This window comes from Canis lupus, chromosome 3 (genome assembly GCF_048164855.1).
Source record: "Canis lupus baileyi chromosome 3, mCanLup2.hap1, whole genome shotgun sequence".
Lineage (NCBI taxonomy): Eukaryota > Metazoa > Chordata > Mammalia > Carnivora > Canidae > Canis > Canis lupus.
This window is the reverse complement of record NC_132840.1, coordinates 18651223-18669709: the sequence shown is the minus strand read 5'-3', so window position 1 is coordinate 18669709 and position 18487 is coordinate 18651223. Positions and strand designations below refer to the sequence as shown.

At 52.7% G+C, this 18487-nt stretch overlaps 1 protein-coding gene across 5 annotated transcripts in view; it reads right to left on the bottom strand.

Moving 5' to 3' along the window:
- Nucleotides 1-18487, bottom strand: part of CMIP (c-Maf inducing protein) — a 230119-nt gene that overhangs the window by 53086 nt on the left and 158546 nt on the right. The window contains exon 1 of one of the 5 annotated variants that reach the window (XM_072819416.1): nucleotides 9793-9842. The exons of 3 other annotated variants lie outside the window; for them this stretch is intronic. In XM_072819416.1, coding sequence (XP_072675517.1) covers nucleotides 9793-9822 — 30 coding nt within the window. In that variant the 5' untranslated portion in view covers nucleotides 9823-9842. Of the gene's footprint in view, nucleotides 1-2984; nucleotides 3161-9792; nucleotides 9843-18487 lie in introns of those variants that run through there. One more of the 5 variants, XM_072819417.1, reaches the window with a different exon arrangement.

Genomic DNA, 18487 nt, shown 5'->3' with positions numbered 1-18487 from the left:
AGCTCACCAACTCACCCCTCCTTAGAGGGGGAAGGACAATGGCTCTCTTGCGAATGCCCGAGCCCCTACTTAATGGGCATCCCCAGGTCCCGTGGGTGCATCCAAATCAGAAAGTCCCAGGGTTTGTCACAAGGGCCAATGTGTCATGAGCGCATACTATGCACTAGGCACCACACTGAACGCTTCTGGGCATCACCTCACTCCATCCTCACTGTAACCCTGGAAGCTGGGGACCTGCCAAGGCTAAGCAGCCCCCAGAATAGACCCTAAGACAAGAACCCAAGTGCAAATGGTTTCTTTATTTGTAAAGCAATGCAGGGTGGGGAGGGGGAGGCCATCGTGAGCGGGGTGCCGCCAAGCATCATGATCACCGTGGGGGTGGCTGTGCATCCTGTGGGGACTTGAGGAGACTGTGCACTACCCCTCCCCCACCAGGGAGTGAAGAAGCTGCAGCATTTACCCACCAACCCCCTGGACACTGCCGTACTTCTGGCTGCACTGTGCCCAGTACAAAGTACTCTCAGAGCCAGAAAAGAACATGCCCCCAAGCAGTCACATGTAGTCGTGGGGGAGTAGCCTTCAGAGTGGAGTGGCTGAGGGGCACATCTGCAAGGTTTGCTACAGGACTCTAGCATCCCGTTTACACAGCACTCTCACGGCCAGAGAGGTGGCACGACCCGCCCAAGGTCACACAGCGAGAAAGGGACAATTCAGGAGTCAGAATCAGCTCTGGTTAATTCCAAAGGTCTCCCTCTATCATATCTGTCAGGGCTAGTGCAGACAGTGGAGAGGAGGGGTACATCTGTCAGGAGACACAGTGATGAAGGGGGTTAAGAATGCCTGGTGGCATACAGTGAAGGCCAGGACAAGTCCACCAGGCCTGGAGAGCTGGAGGCCAGGCAACTAGGGGGTGGAGGAGCTGCGGGAGGGGCCAGGAGGAGCAGCAATTGGAGAGCAGGGCTGTGAAATCATAGTCATGGGGGGTGGACAGGCTGCTGGCACCCACAAGAGGCTCTAAGGTCTGGGACAGAGCAGCTACAGCACAAAGGGAGACCAGCCCAGGACCCCCAGGGACCCACTCACTCCACCTGGGGTGACAAATGAGCAGGTTTCATCCCAGGTACTATGATGAACTCATCTGGTGATGAATCACTGTGGGGCTGGGACTGGGATGCCTCTGGAACCCTGATGGCCAGGCTCGCGGGAGCCTCTCCTGGAGCCCTTTCACCAGGAGGCAGGGGTGACCTTCGGCCATATTCAGCGTGGACCCCATGGGCCACTGGGATTCTTTTAGCAGGGGCCCTGGAATTCTCTGTGAGGGACCTAAAGCAGGGGTTGGCAAAGTGTGGCAGGGGCCAAACCTGGCCCCCTGCTCCTTTCTGGGGAAGGAAGCCAAGAATGTTCTTAGGGGCTGTGAAGCAAAAATATCCAAAGAACTCATGACAGAAATCCAACATGGCCTGCAAAGCCCCAAATATTTGCTATCTGGTCCTTTTAGAGAAGAAGTCTGCCAACCCCTGGCTTTTCTAGTCAAAGCCAATCTAGGAGTAAGCATGCAGAAAGCTGCTCAACAAGGTGAGCCATCAGGGAGATATAGGTTCCAACCATAAAGAGACACCACTTCACACTCATCAGGCTGGCTGTAACCGAAAAGATGATCCCGAGTGTCGGTGAGGATGTGGAGGAACAGGGATCTGTGCGTGGTGCTGATGGCAACACACAGTAGTCAGCACCACTGGAGAACAGTTTGTTAGTTACTCAAAGCATTAAACATAAATTTATCGTACGACCCAGCAGTTCTGTTCTTAGAAACTGACCCAAGAGAAATAAAAACAGACTACACAAAGACATGTACATGAACATCCATAGCATTATTCCTAACAGCCTCAAACTGGAAACCACCCAAATGTCCGTCAGCTGGTGAACAGGTAAGCAAAATGTGGTCTATCCAGACAGTGGGCTGGTATTTGCAGTAAAAAGGATGGATCTACTCATACGTGCTACGATATGGACAAACCTTATAAACATGATGCTAAGTCAAAGGAGCCAGGAGGAAACCACATATTGTAGGACTCCTTTTATATGAAACGTCTAGAAAAGGCAAATTTATAAAGACAGAAGGTGGGACAGTCATTGATTGCCTGGGGCTGGGGAGCTGGGTAGTGGCAACAGGGATAAGACTGTAAAGAGACATGAGGGCATCTTCTGGGATGATGGCAATATTCTAAAACAGGATTGTGGTGATGGCTGTACTACTCTGAATTTACTAAAATCACTGAATCATACACTTACAACTGGTGGATTTTAAGGTGTGTAAATCATACTTCAATTAAAGTGTTTAAGAAAAAAAACCCCAACTCAGGCAGGTAGGGGAGGACGCTGGACAGAGACAGTACTGCTTAGTGGTCAAGAGTACAAGTTTGCAACAGTGGACCTCAGTCCAGATCTAAGCTCTACTTCATCCATCCACCTGTCCACCCAGCCATCCACCTGTGTACCATCCATCCATCCATCCATCCATCCATCCATCCATCCATCATCTATCCAACCATCCAACAGAAATGACCAGGAGCCCTCTCCTCCAAGCACTGTGTTGGTACAAGGATCCCCGCAGCGAGCAAAGCAGACAGCCCCAGTGCTCGTGGAACGCAGGGCCTATTACTTGTACTCCAGTTGCCTCATCTGCAATGTCAGGTCAGACCAAATCCTGCCCAAGGCTTCCATGGCCCTTCCTAGCCCCATTCCTGGCTAACCCGCAGCTCTCATTCTTGTCACCTACCAAGTCCTAGGAGTGAGGGGTCCAGAGGACATGGAACTCAGCAGGGCTCCTGGCATCCATGACTAAGCCCCTCCAGCTCCCGAAACAATAGAGCCAGCGGGGAGAGCCTCCTGCCTCCTGTGTGGCAGAGCCAGAGCCAGAGCCAGAGCCAGTCAGTCACTCCATTGCAGTCCTCACCCTCTGCTCGTCAGGGAGGGGACGTTACCTGGGCAACATCCGCCATCTCTCCGGCAACCGCTCCCACGGCAGAGGCAACCACAGACGCCCGGGGTTCTCCGGCCTGGGAAAGTGGAGCCTGTCGGCTCCTCCACGGGAGACGAGCTGTCGCCGGGAGTGTGCCCCTCACCAGGAGAGGCGTGACTCAGAATGTGCTGGAAGCGCGCCTCCCGGTGACGGGGCTGCTCTGCTGGTTGCCGCAGCCTCTGAGGCTCAGGTTCGCACAAGCACGCATGCTCCCACCTCCCGTCAGTAAAGGAAAGGCGCACGGGAGCTCCTTGGAGCTGCCGAGACAAACGAGCCAGGGAGGAACCGGACTGGACTGGCTTTTAGAACTTCTTTCCAGTGGACGGCCCAAAGCTGTGCTGCCCGGGCCCACAGTCCCTAGCCCCGTGTGGCTCCTTACATTTAACTTCATTAAAATGAAATGCAATGAAAAAGTCAGTGCCTCGGTCCCATTGGCCACATTGTGCTCGACAGCCACAAGTGGCCAGTGGCTACCATAGTGGACGGCGCAGAGAAGGACCACTCACATCATTGCACAAAGTTCCACTGGGCAGTGCTGTCCTAAGGTCCTCGGGGCCCCTGTCACCCAGAGGACGAGTAACACATTCGTTGTCTCTCTTCGTACTCAGGCAACACGGCCGCTGGCCTTCTTAGTCCTCCAGAGTGACTGGATACTACATCTTAAAGGGATGCCAGGGTGGCTCAGTGGTTGAATGTCTACCTTTGGCTCAGGTCGTAATCCCTGCCTGTGCCTCTGCCTCTCTCTCTCTCTCTCTGTGTGTCTCTCATGAATAAATAAATAAAATCTTAAAAAAAAACTTTGGCATCAAAGATCATCACTTTATCTTCATATACAAGCCTGGCCTGTGACTGACCCATGCGTATCACCCCCCCACATTGCCTCCCTTGGCTCTCAGGTCTTTTTTTTTTTAAGATTTTATTTATTTATTCATGAGACACACAGAGAGAGACAGAGACAGAAGCAGGCTTCATGCAGGGAGCCCGACGTGGGACTCGTTCCTGGCCCTCCAGGATCATACCCTGGAGTGAAGGCAGCGGGCACTAAACTGCTGAGCCATCCGGGCTGCCCAAGCTCTGAGATGGCTCAAAACCTCTCAGCCCCCCTGTGGACGTGCAAAGAGATGCTAATTTAGCCAATACAATTACCGAGCTGTTACCTGCTGATACAATTAATTGACAGATGGATTCATCACTGATTACCCTCCAGGGACTCAGGATTTTCAAGAGGAGTGCAGGGATGCCTACTCTGGGCAGTGGCTCCATGGAGGCACTGGGAGTAAGACAAAGGACACAAAACGAGACACAGGCCTAGCCCTCATCCCCCATTAGCTGGCAGGTAAAGCATGGCTCGTGTTAGCAGGTAAAGCTAACAAAGTTACGAAACACAGTAATACTGGTTACCACTTATTCAGTGGTTACCGGGTTCCAAGAACACCACCCTGCATGATGACATCAGTGACAAGTGACATGAGAGTATAACAGTTCCCACTTCTGAGTGCTCTCCATAGGCTAGGCCCTGTGTGAAGCACTTTATATAAACTAATTTTTTGAATCTTCACAACCATTCAACAAGGTGCATGATGTAATTAGGCCCATTTTCCAGAGGAGAAAAACCGAGGCTAGGAGCAGTCGAGTCACATGACAAGTAAGAGCCAGAGCTGGAACTGGGAGCGAGTGCAGCTGTGGGTCCTCATGGCCCACCACTGAGCCGCTCTGGCAGGCACACCTGAGAGCCTCCTCTGCCTTGATGGAGGCTGCACCTGCTGCGAAACGCGGGGCTGCCCCGCAGCAGCTCCAGGATGACTGCAGCTGGGTGTCCAGCTGACACCTGCCTGGAAAGCCAGGTCCTGGGGAGACGGACAATTTGTTTGAAAGAGAAAAGCCTGGGCACTCAGCCCCCTACATGCCCGCCGGAGGCGGTCTCTCCACAGTCATTACTGCTTCCAAGGAAACAGCGGGAACTCGGGCACGGTGGCCGCGCGCTGTCTCCCGGGCATCGGCTGGTTGCCTGGGCAACCACGCATCAGGCTGGTGAGGAGAGGAACTGGCCCTGGTGCCAGGCTCCCCACCAGGCACCACATCCTACCTGGCACTTCAGGGCCCGCTGAACCTGGCAAAATCCAATCATCACATGGATCTGTCTGACCACATTTAAAAGACTGCATGTGGCTGTTTTTCTCACTGAGCTCTGGGTTCCTCGGGGGCAGGGATTATGCCTCGTGCGCTTCTGCCCTGCTGTGTGTGGTGACTGGAACTTCTCAGTGCACATAGAAGGTATTCTCGGGGTTTACGAAATGGAGGAAAACAAAGATCAGAGATAATGGCTGACATGTCTGAAGAGCTTCTGCTGTGCCGAGCCCCGAACTTAGTCTTTTAAAACCCATCGAGTGCTCTGCAAACAAAATGTGTGCAGAAACCATGTGGGGAGTCTTGTTTAAGGGCAAATCCTGAGGCACCTAGCTGGCTCAGTTGGCTGAGCAGCCGACACTTGGTTTCAGCTCAGGTTGTGATCTCAGGGTCGTGGGATCAAGCCTTACATGGGGCTTCCCGCTCAGTGGGGAGTGGGCTTGAGGTTTTCTCTCCCTTTCCCTCTGTCCCTCACCCCGCTCATATGTGTGCTTTCTCTGTAAAATAAGTAACTAAATCCTTTTTTTTTTTTTTAAGGCAGATTCCAACTCTAGAGCCAGATGGGGTCCGGTAGGGCCTAGGAGTCTGTCCCCATGATACACAGGAGGGGGACTGAGGGGTTAATACCTTGCCCGAGGTCATACTGCTGGTGGTGTGGGTTGAGTTATGTACCCCAAATGCTACATCCAAGTCCTGACTTCTGATATCGGTGGATGTGACCTTATCTGGAAGTAGGTCTTTGCCGGTGCCATCAAGTGAAGATGAGTTCAGGCTGGATCAGAGGCGGGCCCTAGAGCCGACAACCAGCAATCTTATAGCAAGGCCGTGCAGGGCCTCACATACACGGGGAGAGGCTGCCACATGAAGCTGGTTGTAACTCTGCATCCACAAGCCAAGAACTCCGAAGAAGGAAGGACCAGGACCTCCCATAGGGTGTGTGGATGGAGGCACATCTGCGTGGAAGAGGGGACACCCTGATTTTGGATCTTGCCCCACTACTCTGAGATGAATTTCTCTTGCTTTAGGCCCCCCGGGGTTCATGGCACTTTGTCACAGCAGCCCCACGAAACTCCTACAGCTGGTGAGCAGTAAAGCAAGGACGGAGCCCTCCCGCTGGCTCCACCACCCGCTTCAGCCACTCAAGCTGACCTACCCTTTTATTTTATGAAGATGGCAGCTGCGGCCCATCTGATGGGCGTGTGGTGGTGTGGGTGGGGGCACAGACACCCAGGGTGCCACGCCCTGCCCTCACCTGCCTCTCCCTGCTCTTCTTCAGTTTGGAATTTGTTGGGTTTTCTCTTCCTGGGGGGGAAGTGGACCCCCGTGTCTTTCTTGCTCCCTCAGAGGGTTCACACCAGGCCCTGGGCTGCCAGTAAACCTGGGCACCTGCCATCTCAGCCATGCTGCAAGGAGGTACCTGGACCCCCAGGGGAGCTGCAGGGGAGCTCCCGGCATTCAGGATGTCAGCACAGGGCCAACTTCGAGTCCTTGAGAGAGATGAGTCATGGGGTGGGCTCTGGCTTGGAGCAAATGGAGCTCCTTTTCCTTTTATGAGGGTCACATGCGAGTCCAGAGCAACCCCGTCATACCGGCTGACAGCCCAGGGCCTCCTGCGGCGGGCACCATGCTAGGTGTACGTCCTGAGATAACCATTTCAAGGTTCTCCGTCCTGGCCACGTGTTAGGGCCACTTAGGAGGTTTCAAACAGCATTCCAGTAACAGAGTCCAATCATGGGACAATCTCATCAGAAGGGTGTTGGGGGCAAGGTGAAGCCTAGTTACTTATATTTGGGGGGGGGTCATAAGTATATTTTAAATTATATTTAAACGCCAATGTGCACAGCAGCATGATTCACTACAGCCAAAGGGTGGGAGCAACTCAAGTGTCCACTGATGAGTAGATGGACAAACGTGGTGTAGACAATAAGGTGTACGAAGAAAAAGGAAATTCAGACCCATGCTACAACACAGAGGAACTTCGAGGACATTCTGCTGAATGAAATAAGCTGGTTACAAAAAGACAAATACTGGATGATTCTACTTGCATGAGAGCCTAGAGGGGTGGTCTCCTTGTCTGTACGATGGGGGCACCTGACCCCCCTTAGGTGACCTGCTTGTCCTGAGTCAGGGTCAAGAAGACTGTGAGCATACTCGGCTACTACTCCATACCTGCTTTCAGCATTCTGGAAATGCACCCCTGTCTCCACACGGCCATAAGCCAGGGGAGGCCACTTTCCCCAGCATCCCCCGCTATGGAATACCGTCTGAGACACCCGGGAAAGTGTTGTGCCTGCTTTCCACAGATGATCACAGCACTCTAGGGAGGCTGGTGGGGAACCCCAGTTTCATACTCAGTACACCCAATACTACACCCTCACCTCGCTTTGCTCGCTTGCCTCCCCAACTAGCCTGTCAACTCCCAGGGGCTTGGAGGCTCAGGCAAGGCCTTCTCTCAGCTCTCAGATGTGTGCGACACTGTAAACTGAGTGGGGCATATCTGACCTCGAACTTCTGTTCTGCTGTGTACAAGCTATGCAGGTGAATTCAGGCGAATTCTATCACTTCTTGGAACCTTAATTTCCCCTTCTGTAAAATGAAGATGATAGTACGACCTGCCTCTTGTAGGTGCTGACAAGACTGTGATATTTCAGGCTGAATGACAGCACTTTGTAGGTGCTCAATAAATGGTAGTTATTGAGTGCAGCAGGATGCTGACTGAACATAGTTAACCTCTGAGAAAAACTAAGGGTGACTAGAAACCCCTGAAACATCATCAGTGTTTCAGGGTTTTCTAGTGGAGACATGTCAAACCAACCGTGGCCCCACGCACAGGGTCATACGAGACAGCAGTTACAAGAACAAAGGAGGTCTGTCATGGGCTCCGCCGCCACCGTACAGTAGATGTAGAAGTGAACACAAGCACACGTGCACACACACGTGTGCACATATATTTACATACATGCACTGCACAGAGTGTGGGGGGTGTCAAGCTGATGACAGGCATCTTCCTGAAGAGGGAAGTGGCTTGAGGGAAAACCAAGGTCTGGGGCGGGGGAGGAGCTTCAGCTTTATCTGTAAGGTTTCAAATTGTCACAGGAAGCCATATCCATGTCTTGTGTATTTAATAAAAAAGGAATATTTTTTAAAAATCCACAAAGATTTCGGAAATTGGGATCATGAAGGAGGTCCTGTCTTTCCACAGAATTTTCAAAGCAGTCAGAATCCCACGTTCTTGGAAAGAGCCAGAAGGTATGTGAGCTAATATTATTTTTAACTTTTCAGTGTTCCAGGAGATTACCTGGTTTTTGAAATAACATATGTTTGCTGGAAGACAGAATTATACAGACTGTATTACGGTAGAGAGTAAAGAACACCAAAATTCCATCGTGTGGCTGCCTACATGTTTGCATGCTGGTGGCCATCATTCCAAGAGTTCTCCTTCTGTGCGTGCATATGTGCACACACACCAGCATAAATGTCTACATAAATTTAGTCCGTATCATATATGTTGGCCTCCTGTTAACCTCACCTGTCTCCCACCCGTCCTCCCCTATCCCTGTACCCCCAAACCCGTGCTAATGCCACATACATATGAGGGTTTGGCAAACATTTTCTGAAAAGAAAGGGTCAGGTAAGAATACCCAGGCTTGGGATCCCTGGGTGGCGCAGCGGTTTGGCGCCTGCCTTTGGCCCAGGGCGTGATCCTGGAGACCCAGGATCGAATCCCACGTCAGGCTCCCGGTGCACGGAGCCTGCTTCTCCCTCTGCCTATGTCTCTGCCTCTCTCTCTCTCTCCCTGTGTGACTATCATAAATAAATAAAAGTTTAAAAAAAAAAAAAAAAAAAAAAGAATACCCAGGCTTTTCTGGCCACACACTGCTATGGTAGCATGAGAGTGGGTGGGGCTGTGTCCCCTAAATCCTCCTTCATAAAAACAGGTGGTAGGCTGGACAGATCTGTTGAGAGCTCTCTCCACGGCCACACATAATCAAGGGCAAATACACAGACTTATTTTGGTTCTCGGTTTTTGCTGTTTTGTCTCCCATTTCATTTTACAAAAAGGGCATCACATTATGCACAGGTCCCCGCATCTTGCTCTTCCTCTCCTAATCCCTGAAGGCACTCCAAATCAATCAGTATAGATTTCCCTGTGCTGTGTGTTTTTATAAAGCCACCTCGTGCATCAGTGGGCAAAGGTAGCATTTACTTTTAGAAAATGAGAACAAAGCAAACAGCAGTCCTCCCGCCTGGGCTTGGCCCTCTGCGCAGATCCTCCTGGTGGTCTGCTGGGCCGTGGCTCCAGCTCCCCGGTCAGCGCAGCCCACCAGCATCTCCAGGACCGTGGCCCATCCATCCTCCCCAGGCTCTCAGACAGCCAGAGGCTCATCCTGCCTGTCCTAGCAATAAACATGACACAGGCCCTTCATATCCCAGGCAAGGCAGAGACCCCACCTTTGAAACTTGCCCCTTGAGAAGATCCTATTACCACCCTGCAATGACTTTTCCAGTGGCCTTCCTGTGCCTGGAGCAGGGTGACACTGAACCTTAGGTAAAAACTGCAGGGGGGCCTCCTGCCAGTCCTTAACAGGAAACACCCATGGTTATAATAGCAACCCACCGAGTAAGTTTTAAAATGTACATACCATCCCAGAGGCCCCATCTTCCTCTGCCATGTGGGAGTTCACTCCCTGAAATGGGGGGGGGGGGGGGGGGCGCAGCAGGGACAGCACCCTGGGGCCCTGTTTCCGCCTGGCCTGATAAAGGGAAGCCTCCATCCCAAATAAGGAGTTCCCTCACTCAGTCTCAAAGGGTAGCATCTCAGTGGGGGCCTCCGCTGTTGATTTGTCTCAGCACTTTAGTGCTCACCTTACTTCAAGGGGCATCTGATCTGTTCATCCCTTTGTTCGGGAAGTCTCCTTGCCTTGTCCGGCTGCCTTCTCCAGGTTGGTGGCTCCTTCTGCAAAGGGCCCAAGTTTATGAGCAACCTGTAAAAAGGTTCAGCTCCCTAATTAATGTACAGCTGCTCTGCAGTGTGCATGGCTGGACAGGTGACAGCAGTGGGCTTGAATCTAGGGTGCTGTGTGCTTCTGCCTTCCTGAGTAGCTAGGGGGTCTCGTGGAGAGGCAGGACTGACACAGCAGCTGTCCCTGCCTCGTGGAGGACAGACACGCCAAGACTCGCCCAGGGGAAGTCAGAGATGGAGCCCGGAGTGGGACTTGGGAGGGTGTCCATCCTGGTGATTCTAAGTCATCTGCACAATTGGGGGAGGTGCTGGCAGAGTGATCCAAAAGCCATGGATCTGTTCTGCCACTTATGCTTGATGTCGGGCCGCAAGGGACCCAGCAACAGGGCCTGGAGGACACAGAAGGAGGCTCAGACCCGGGTCTGAATTCTGGCTTGGATGCACAGGGAAGGTAGTCTGAGAGTCAGTTTTCTGGCCTGTGAAAGGGGGATTTAATCCCCATGCCTCAGTGACACTGTACGGCCCAAACAGGACAACACAGGTGAAGTGGAGGGAACACAGTAGGCACTCAATAAATGCCTATTGCTGTCTGCCCTTTCTTCAGGCTACTGTAGCAGCTCTCCAACTTTGGTGGGCATCAGGATCACCTGAGAACATTCACAATTACGAGACAGAAGATTTACACGTCTATGAAATTTCCAGGTGAAGCAGATGCTGCTGGCCTGGGAACCCCCACTTTGAGAACCACTGGTCGGGCACCCTTATGTCCACTGTGGCTGGGAGGCCTGGGGGCAGATGTAGACGGTGACAATGACTTCAGAGCCAACAGACACCAATGGGCTGCCTGGCTAACACTGACTTGGCCCCGGACTTCCTGGGTGTGCTTTTCAGGGTCCACACATTCCTAGACATCTGTTCCAGGTGGAGGTCAGGTTCCAACTGCTCTGCCAGGGGGTCTTACCCGAGCATCTGCCTGGCGCCTGCCATTTCTCTGGCTCCCACCCGGCAACAAGCCACCTTGGTCTTCAGCGACCACAGTCAGCAGGCTGTCAGGGTGGCGTCAGGTGCCTCAGAAAGGCACCAGTGTCCATGTCAGGGGTTTCTGTGCAACCATCTACGGGTTCTAAGAGGGCACCAGGATCCCCCGGGGAGCAGGACGTGGGTGATGGCACCAGGTCTGCAGTGCTTCTGCCCAGGTGTCCTGGTCAATTAGCCTTTCTCCAGAACCTTTCCACCCAGAGAGTTGAGCTGGCTGCCCCGCTGGGTATTTTATGATCATCAGGTGAGGAGAGGCCTTGATTCCTCTGTGGGGACAGGTGCTGCTCTTTTCCGTGTCTGTTTGGCCTCGTCTCCGAGCCAACAGAGCCAACAGTTGGGTAGGAGCCTCAGAGGCGAGCAGAATAGCAGGCCACCCTCCCCTTGGGGGCCCGACCACCCGCCACGGCCCCGCCTCTCAGGGGCTCACTGCCCACCACCCAGCTGCTCAAGGGACCCACTGCAGATGCTGGAGAACAAAAGGTCTTGCTAGTCAAGATGTTGCCTCACATTTCTGTTTTAAAAGCTCTTCTTTAAAGAAAAAGAAAGAGAAAAAAAATCTGCCTTAAAGGGCAGAAAACAAGTTCACCCGCAAACCATTTACGTGAAAAAACTTCCTTGTATGGTTCAGTGACTCATCAACCCCCATCAAAGTGTGCGTGGGATGACACACCAAAGCTCTGGTCCCCCCTTCCTTGTCTGGGGGAAAAAAAAAACAACCCACGAATGCACTTCTTTCTCGGCCATTTGGAGATCTGGCTGTCATGTGCCATTCCAGAGGCCCAGGGAAGACCTTCCTGCACAAGGCGTGGGGGGGTCCTGGATCTGGATGGCCAGAGCCCAAGGCCAGCCTTCTGGTGGGGGCTAGGGAAGCCCTTCTTGGGGCAGGAGGAGACAGGGAAAGGCTTGGGGTCCCGGAGAGGTGGTGCAAACCCAGCTCTTCCATTTCCTGCTCTGTGGCCTGGGGCAGGTCCTTATACCCACCCCCACCCCTCAGCTCAGGTTCTGGACCTACCAACTGGGGACAGCTGGGGGTGTCTTGAGGGCTGAGGGTCACATAGCAAGAAGCACCTCTCACTGCTTCTGGCCTGTAGACAGTAGGTGCTCAACACATGCTCCCCCACCCCATCCACTGTCGCAAACTCTGGTTCCTCATCTATACAACAGTGTTTTACTCAAAGATCTAAAGTCCCTAAGTTTGGCCCTTGCTTGAACAGAATACTATAAAACCAAAAAAGGGATGAAGGGGATCTGTATGTGCTGCTACAGAGAGATCACCATGATATGCAATGAAAGGGTAAAGAAGCAAGGAAGGGAATAGTGTGGGTAACATGGGCTATGTGGTGTTTAAAGAGGAATATGCACAGAACCTTCTGAAAGCCCCTATGAGAGGCTCACAGGACTGCCTTGGGATATCGGGCATGGGGAGGAGACAGCTCCTCTTACACCTTCCTGTGCCTTCGAGAACTGCCATGTGTACCCACGGCTTTCATTCTCCTTAAATGTTGCCAGAGGTCATCTGGGGGAACAAGGGGCATGAGGGAATCTTCTGGGGTGACAGGAATTTGGATGGTGGCTATTCGTGTGAATACAACAGCCCAAACTCACTACACCCAACAGTCAAAATGTGTGCATTTTGTTACATGTAATTCTTAGCTTCTTTTATTTTAACTTAAAATGTATTAACTTAAGGTTTATAGGCAGTGGGAATTTTTTTTTTAGATATTTTTGTTCTTTTTAGTATCTTCTTTATTATTATTATATAAGTTTTCTTATGTATTCATGAGACACAGAGTGAGAAAGAGGCAGAGACACAAGCAGGCTCCGTGTAACGTAGGAAGCTCGACACGGGACTTGATCCTGCGACTCTAGGATCACACCCTGAGCTGAAGGCAGGCACGAAACCGCTGAGCCACCCAGGGATCCCTGTTCTTTTTAGTATCAAAAAAGCCTTAATAGGACAGCTGGGGTGGCTCAGCGGTTTAGTGCCGCCTTCAGCCCAGGGCCAGATCCTGGAGACCCGGGATCGAGTCCTACGTCAGGCTCCATGCAGGGAGCCTGCTTCTCCCTCTGCCTGTGTCTCTGCCTCTCTCTCTCTCTCTCTCTCTCTCTCTCTGTGTGTGTGCGTGTGTGTCTCTCATAAATAAATAAATAAAATCTTAAAAAAAAAAGCCTTAATAAATATAATCTTTAAGTGTCTTGTGCCTGAGGGCTCTCAGACATTGCTGGCAGGTGGGTAAGCTGGTATGACCACTTTGGAAAACTTTGGGGCAACTAAAGGGGGATGCAAAACCAATCTGTGTCAACAGAAGATAGGACAGTGGTCTTCTGTGGTGGTGGTCGGGGAAGCAGAGGGGTTTGAGGGCCCAGGAGATGCCTGGGAGGCAGCTGCTGTTTCTCAATCTGGGTGACTGGTTACTCAAGTCAATTCTCTAAGAACTTGGGAGAATTTATCCAGCATACTCTTTTGATCTGTGTACCTTTCTGTATGTATTCTTTCAATGGAACATTTATTTAGCAAGACCAAACTGTCCCATGTCTATGCCAGAGAACTCTGGTCAGGGATAGTGGAGACACTCTGCAAGGGCCTCACGCTTGCCAGGCACCCCTCTGCCTCATTGGGTTCAGAGACGGGGCTGCTGAGCTCATGCCCCCACCCTCTCCAGGTTCATGGTGGTGCCATCTCCTGCTGGGAGGAGGAGGACGCTAGGCTTGGAAACCAACTGCCCTGATTCAGACCCTGGTTCTAGCTGTGTAACTGTGGACAAACCTATTCCACTTTTAGCTCCTCCTCTGAGATGGGCCTAATCAAACCTGGGGAAGATTTCAGGAGTGTACACACACACACACAAGCCCCCAGCACAGCTCCTGATATTAGGAGGTACCTAACTATCGTTCTGTCTCCTGTAAAGAAAGCCCACAGGGCATGAGATCTTCTCCCCAGAGCTACCCAGCCCTCTGCCACTTGTTAGTTTCAATCCCCGAGGCCACCCTTGTTATTACTTATAGGGCCCCGATGGCCTGGTGAAGGGCACGAGTGGTGGCGGCTGTGTCTGGAGACTGTGTCCTCCTGGGAGCCGGCCACTTGAGCCCTGGAGGCCTCCATTCAGCTCCATGTAACACGGGTGCCAGAGAAGCGGCCTGTGAGGGCCTCTGCTCCACCACGCTGTCCCTCAGCTGAGGTTCCTACCCCAGCCCTGCTTCTTGGGAAGGCTGCCCCTTTTACCATCTCTACCAAGTCCCTAGGACTCCCTGTTAAGAAGTCACAAAGCCGTCTCTGACCCAGGGCCACAAATGAATCTGGATGGAATTCAGGCCTTTCTGACCTGGAAAGGCATGAAGCAAATGTATGCGTAGGCCCAGAAGAGGTCTGAGGCCAACTGCTGCCCATCCTTTCCCACCTGTTTTACCTCCTTTCTTGGAGGGAGGCAAGTCACACTCGTGCCTTTCCCAAGCAGAGGAGAACCAGACCCAGGGCATCAGTCTGGAAGCTCAACTACTCCCATGAACAAGCTCCAAAGCAGCACAGGCCAGAGCCAACATGACTAGGTGTAGATCCTAGCAACGCTCGATGTACTAATGGTCCAGAAGGTCACAGAGCAGGGGGGATGGAAGCTTCTGCTCCCTCCATCAGCTCAGGCCAGCTAGCAGGAGCTCTGCTGAGCAGAGTTCTGCCTTAGGGGAAAGCAGCACAGTGACTGACCAGTGAAGCCTGTCATGGGCCCCCTAAGGGCTGATGGCAGTGCCTTACAAATGCCACCTTCTTCTGGAGCCATCTGCCAGGACCCTTCTACATAAAGGAGACAGAGTAAGAATAATCAACATTAATCTAATGCTTACTCACATGGTAGGTGCTCTTCTAAGTTCTTTATTGCTACCGACCCATTGAATCCTTACAAGAACCTAATGAGCTTGGTCTTATTGTGAGCCCCACTTTTTGTAGGAGGAAAAGCAGGCTGAGAGAGCAAACTAAGTAGTCCAGGGTCATACCACCAGTGAGTGGTGGCACTGGGATTTGAACCCAGGCAGTTCAGCCCCAAGCTCTCACCTTTAGGCACTGCAGAAATTATTCCTTTGCAAGCATATTGGCAAATGTGGTAAGAGCCACAAAAAATACCCCTTCTCTTCCAGAACTATAACCACAGTTCTGGAAATGTGCCTTACAAAAGTAGCTCCAAAGAAGTGGAAGCTTAGTTTCAGGGGAAAGGCATGAGCGCATTATCCGTAATTGAGGAAACCGGAACAGCCTGAACCACAGCGAGTCGTGTGGTAACTCAGGCCACAACCTCCACACAGATGTTATGTAGCCATTAGGAAGCTCATGCATGTTGGCCTGAACACGTCGAAAGGTTTCGGTGGCAATGCCGTGCTGAAGCTAGCAGGCCGGTCTGTGCTGTGCACCCAGCCACAGCTACCAAAGCATCCGCACTAAGGTAGCCGAGGTTCGCAAGGACTTTTGCAACCAGAGAGGAATCTGAGGTGGGGTGGGAGCTGGCAGGAGCGCATGGACTTTGCCCTTCATGCAGTTATAAAGGTGTTTTCAAGGCGGTTATAAACAGGATGGAGGGAGCAAGCGGAAGGAGAGAGAGTAGGGTGGTGGGGGCAGAGGCGGGTGAGCAGGGGTCACTGCCCTCCCTCTAGACAAAGGGACATCCTGGCCTGAATCGGCCAGCCCAGCCAGGAGCCACACAGGAGAGCAGTGGCCCAGGGCAATGGGAATCCAGGAGCAAGGCTGGGTCTGGGCACGCAGAGCCTCAATGCTGGTGTCTGAGGACACTGGGGATACAGCATGTTTGGGGCAGATGTGGAGGTGGGCTGGTCCTGAGCTTGACCTTCTGGGCCCAGGACAGGTGCCAGATGGTGGTCCTAGGGCACACAGGACGGGGTAGGGCAATCAGCCCTTACCCATGAGAAATGGGACTGCCAAGTCAGAGGCTAATTCCCATAATCCTTGTGCTGACGTCTGCGAGACCAAGAGAAAAATGTAAAGCTCTCATGAAATGTTGCGCAAAACAGAAACACTGAGGCCCTGCACACTCCAGACACCAGAACAGAAAGGAGACGGGAGATGGCCAGGCAGTGTCAGCTCACTGTCCAGCGCGTGCACCGCGGTCCCGGTGGTCCAGACCCACCCCAGGTTCTGGACTCAGAGTTCTGTCTACACTCCAGCTGACTGACCCTGAGCAAGGGGTTTAACCTATCAGCCTTGCTCTCCACATCTGTGAAATGGGAAACAGGGAGACAGGCTTCTCCTCGGGTTCATGAGGGTTCAAAGGGGTGACGATGGCCACCTGTTGCCTTTGCTGCGGGGTGGGATGGGTAGGGGGAGCTGGATGAACACTCGGAATACACAGGCTGGGAGGGTTTGTAGCTCTGGAAGGTGTCTGGGCCACAGATGCAGGACCGGAAGTGGCTCTTCCCTAGGAAGAAAGACCCAAGAAGGAAGAGGGAAGTAGCTCTAGGAGGAAAGTCAGAGCTGGGGCAGGGGATGGTACCTACTGTGGGGTCCACTCTTCCCCCTGAGCTTCCCTCTAGGGAAGGGGCATCGGCTCTAGGGCCCTTTGTCCCTCTGACCTGGCTGCCTGGGAATCTGGGCAGCAGCTGGACCATCCCCCCTCACCGTGTGGAAGTAGGGTGGGGGTCCAGCCCTCACAAGTCCCCAATAAGGGAAGGGACTAGGTTTCTAGCCGCAGTCTTCACTTGCACACTGAGGACCCTGATGGTGGTGGCTGTGCCTCGGTGGGGGCTCCAAGCATAGGATGGGCCACCCTCATGTCAGATTCAGCCAGGGCCCAACGTGGAAGCTCCACTGTGACATCATTAGGATCTGGCTGTTCTTGGCAATGTCCTTGGCCCCTCATCTAGGAGATGGAGTAGTGAAGACCTGGCAGGACCATGAAAGGACTAAGGGAGTGAATGTGTATGAGTTGCCAGGCACAGCAGTGCTCAAAAGCCTTTAAGGAATGGTCAACCAGCCACCCACTACAGGTAGGGCCCTCCTGAGGATACTTTCTACTCATCCCCCATACTAAAACATGCCTTGCAGGGGCAGTGCAGGGGTTGGGGGGGGGGGGCACTGAACCACACAGATGGGAGTGCCTGTGATGCTCTCATACAGCCATGCCTGCCAACCCCCTTCTAACTGCCTCACATGCAGCAGAGACTCCCACCTCACAACGACCCAGTGAGCAAGGTTCTGGATCACCCCCGTTTGACAGAGGAGAAAACTAAGGCCCAAATGAACACGCTCTATACCCAATGCACTCCTGACATGGTGACCCCTCATATGCAACATTCTCTCTGTCTCTCTCTATCTCTCTCTCTCACACACACACACACATACATACACACACTCATTCACTCACACAGGCACATGCATCCCACATTCCTTTCCACTCTCCTGCTGTATAGAAGAGGGACAGAGCCGGAGAAGGGGTGACCACAAGGCAGTGGTGAAACCTGCCTGGGGACAGGAGGCAGCCTGGCCAGAGCAGAATGCCAGAGGACACACACCTGAGCTGGGATTTTGCCAGAGCCCAGGGCATTCCTCTGTCCCGCAGCTTTGGGACAGGAAAACAGGTCAGCTTCTCCTCTCACACAGAGTCTGCTTCTCCGCCCCCAGCATTTGGGACAGACCTCAGGGACTGTTCTTAGTAATGCAACTTCCCCTTGGGGATAAAACCATCTTGGTTTTCAAGACTTCTGTGCCACGGCCTACAATGGAACCCCTCTCAGGAAGTGAAAAGGCTGTTTTTCAGAGCTGGAGGCACCAGAAGCACCAGCTATGTAAAAACATGTATCTTGCTTCTTGGGGCTCCCTCATGGGGGAGCATGTCTCCTCCCAGCTGGGTGCTTGTCCACCCGACAGGCCTGACCCTCACAGCTGTGGACAGCTAGGCGTCTTGCCTCAAAACCTGGGACACAGGGCAGCCCGGATGGCTCAGCCTGGAGACCCGGATCGGATTGAGTCCACATCGGGCTCCCTGCAGGGAGCCTGCTTCTCCCTCTGCCTGTGTCTCTGCCTCACTCTCTGTGACTCTCGTGAATAAACAAATAAAATCTTAAAACAAACAAACAAACAAAAAAAAAAAACCTGGGACACAGAAACAGGCCAGTCTCCTCGCAGCTCCATAAATGCACATTGTGCCCTCACGTGCCTTGCACACAGGGACAGGGCTGTCCCCTCATGGCCTTGTGCAGGTAAGCAGGTCTGTCCCTTCCCAGTCCTGCACACACAGACATGCCTGTCTCCATACGACCTGGCCTGCAAGGTGCATTTCTGACTCTGAAATGAGGCTTCATTAACTCAGTACAACTGTTTATGCTTCCACACCCCTAGG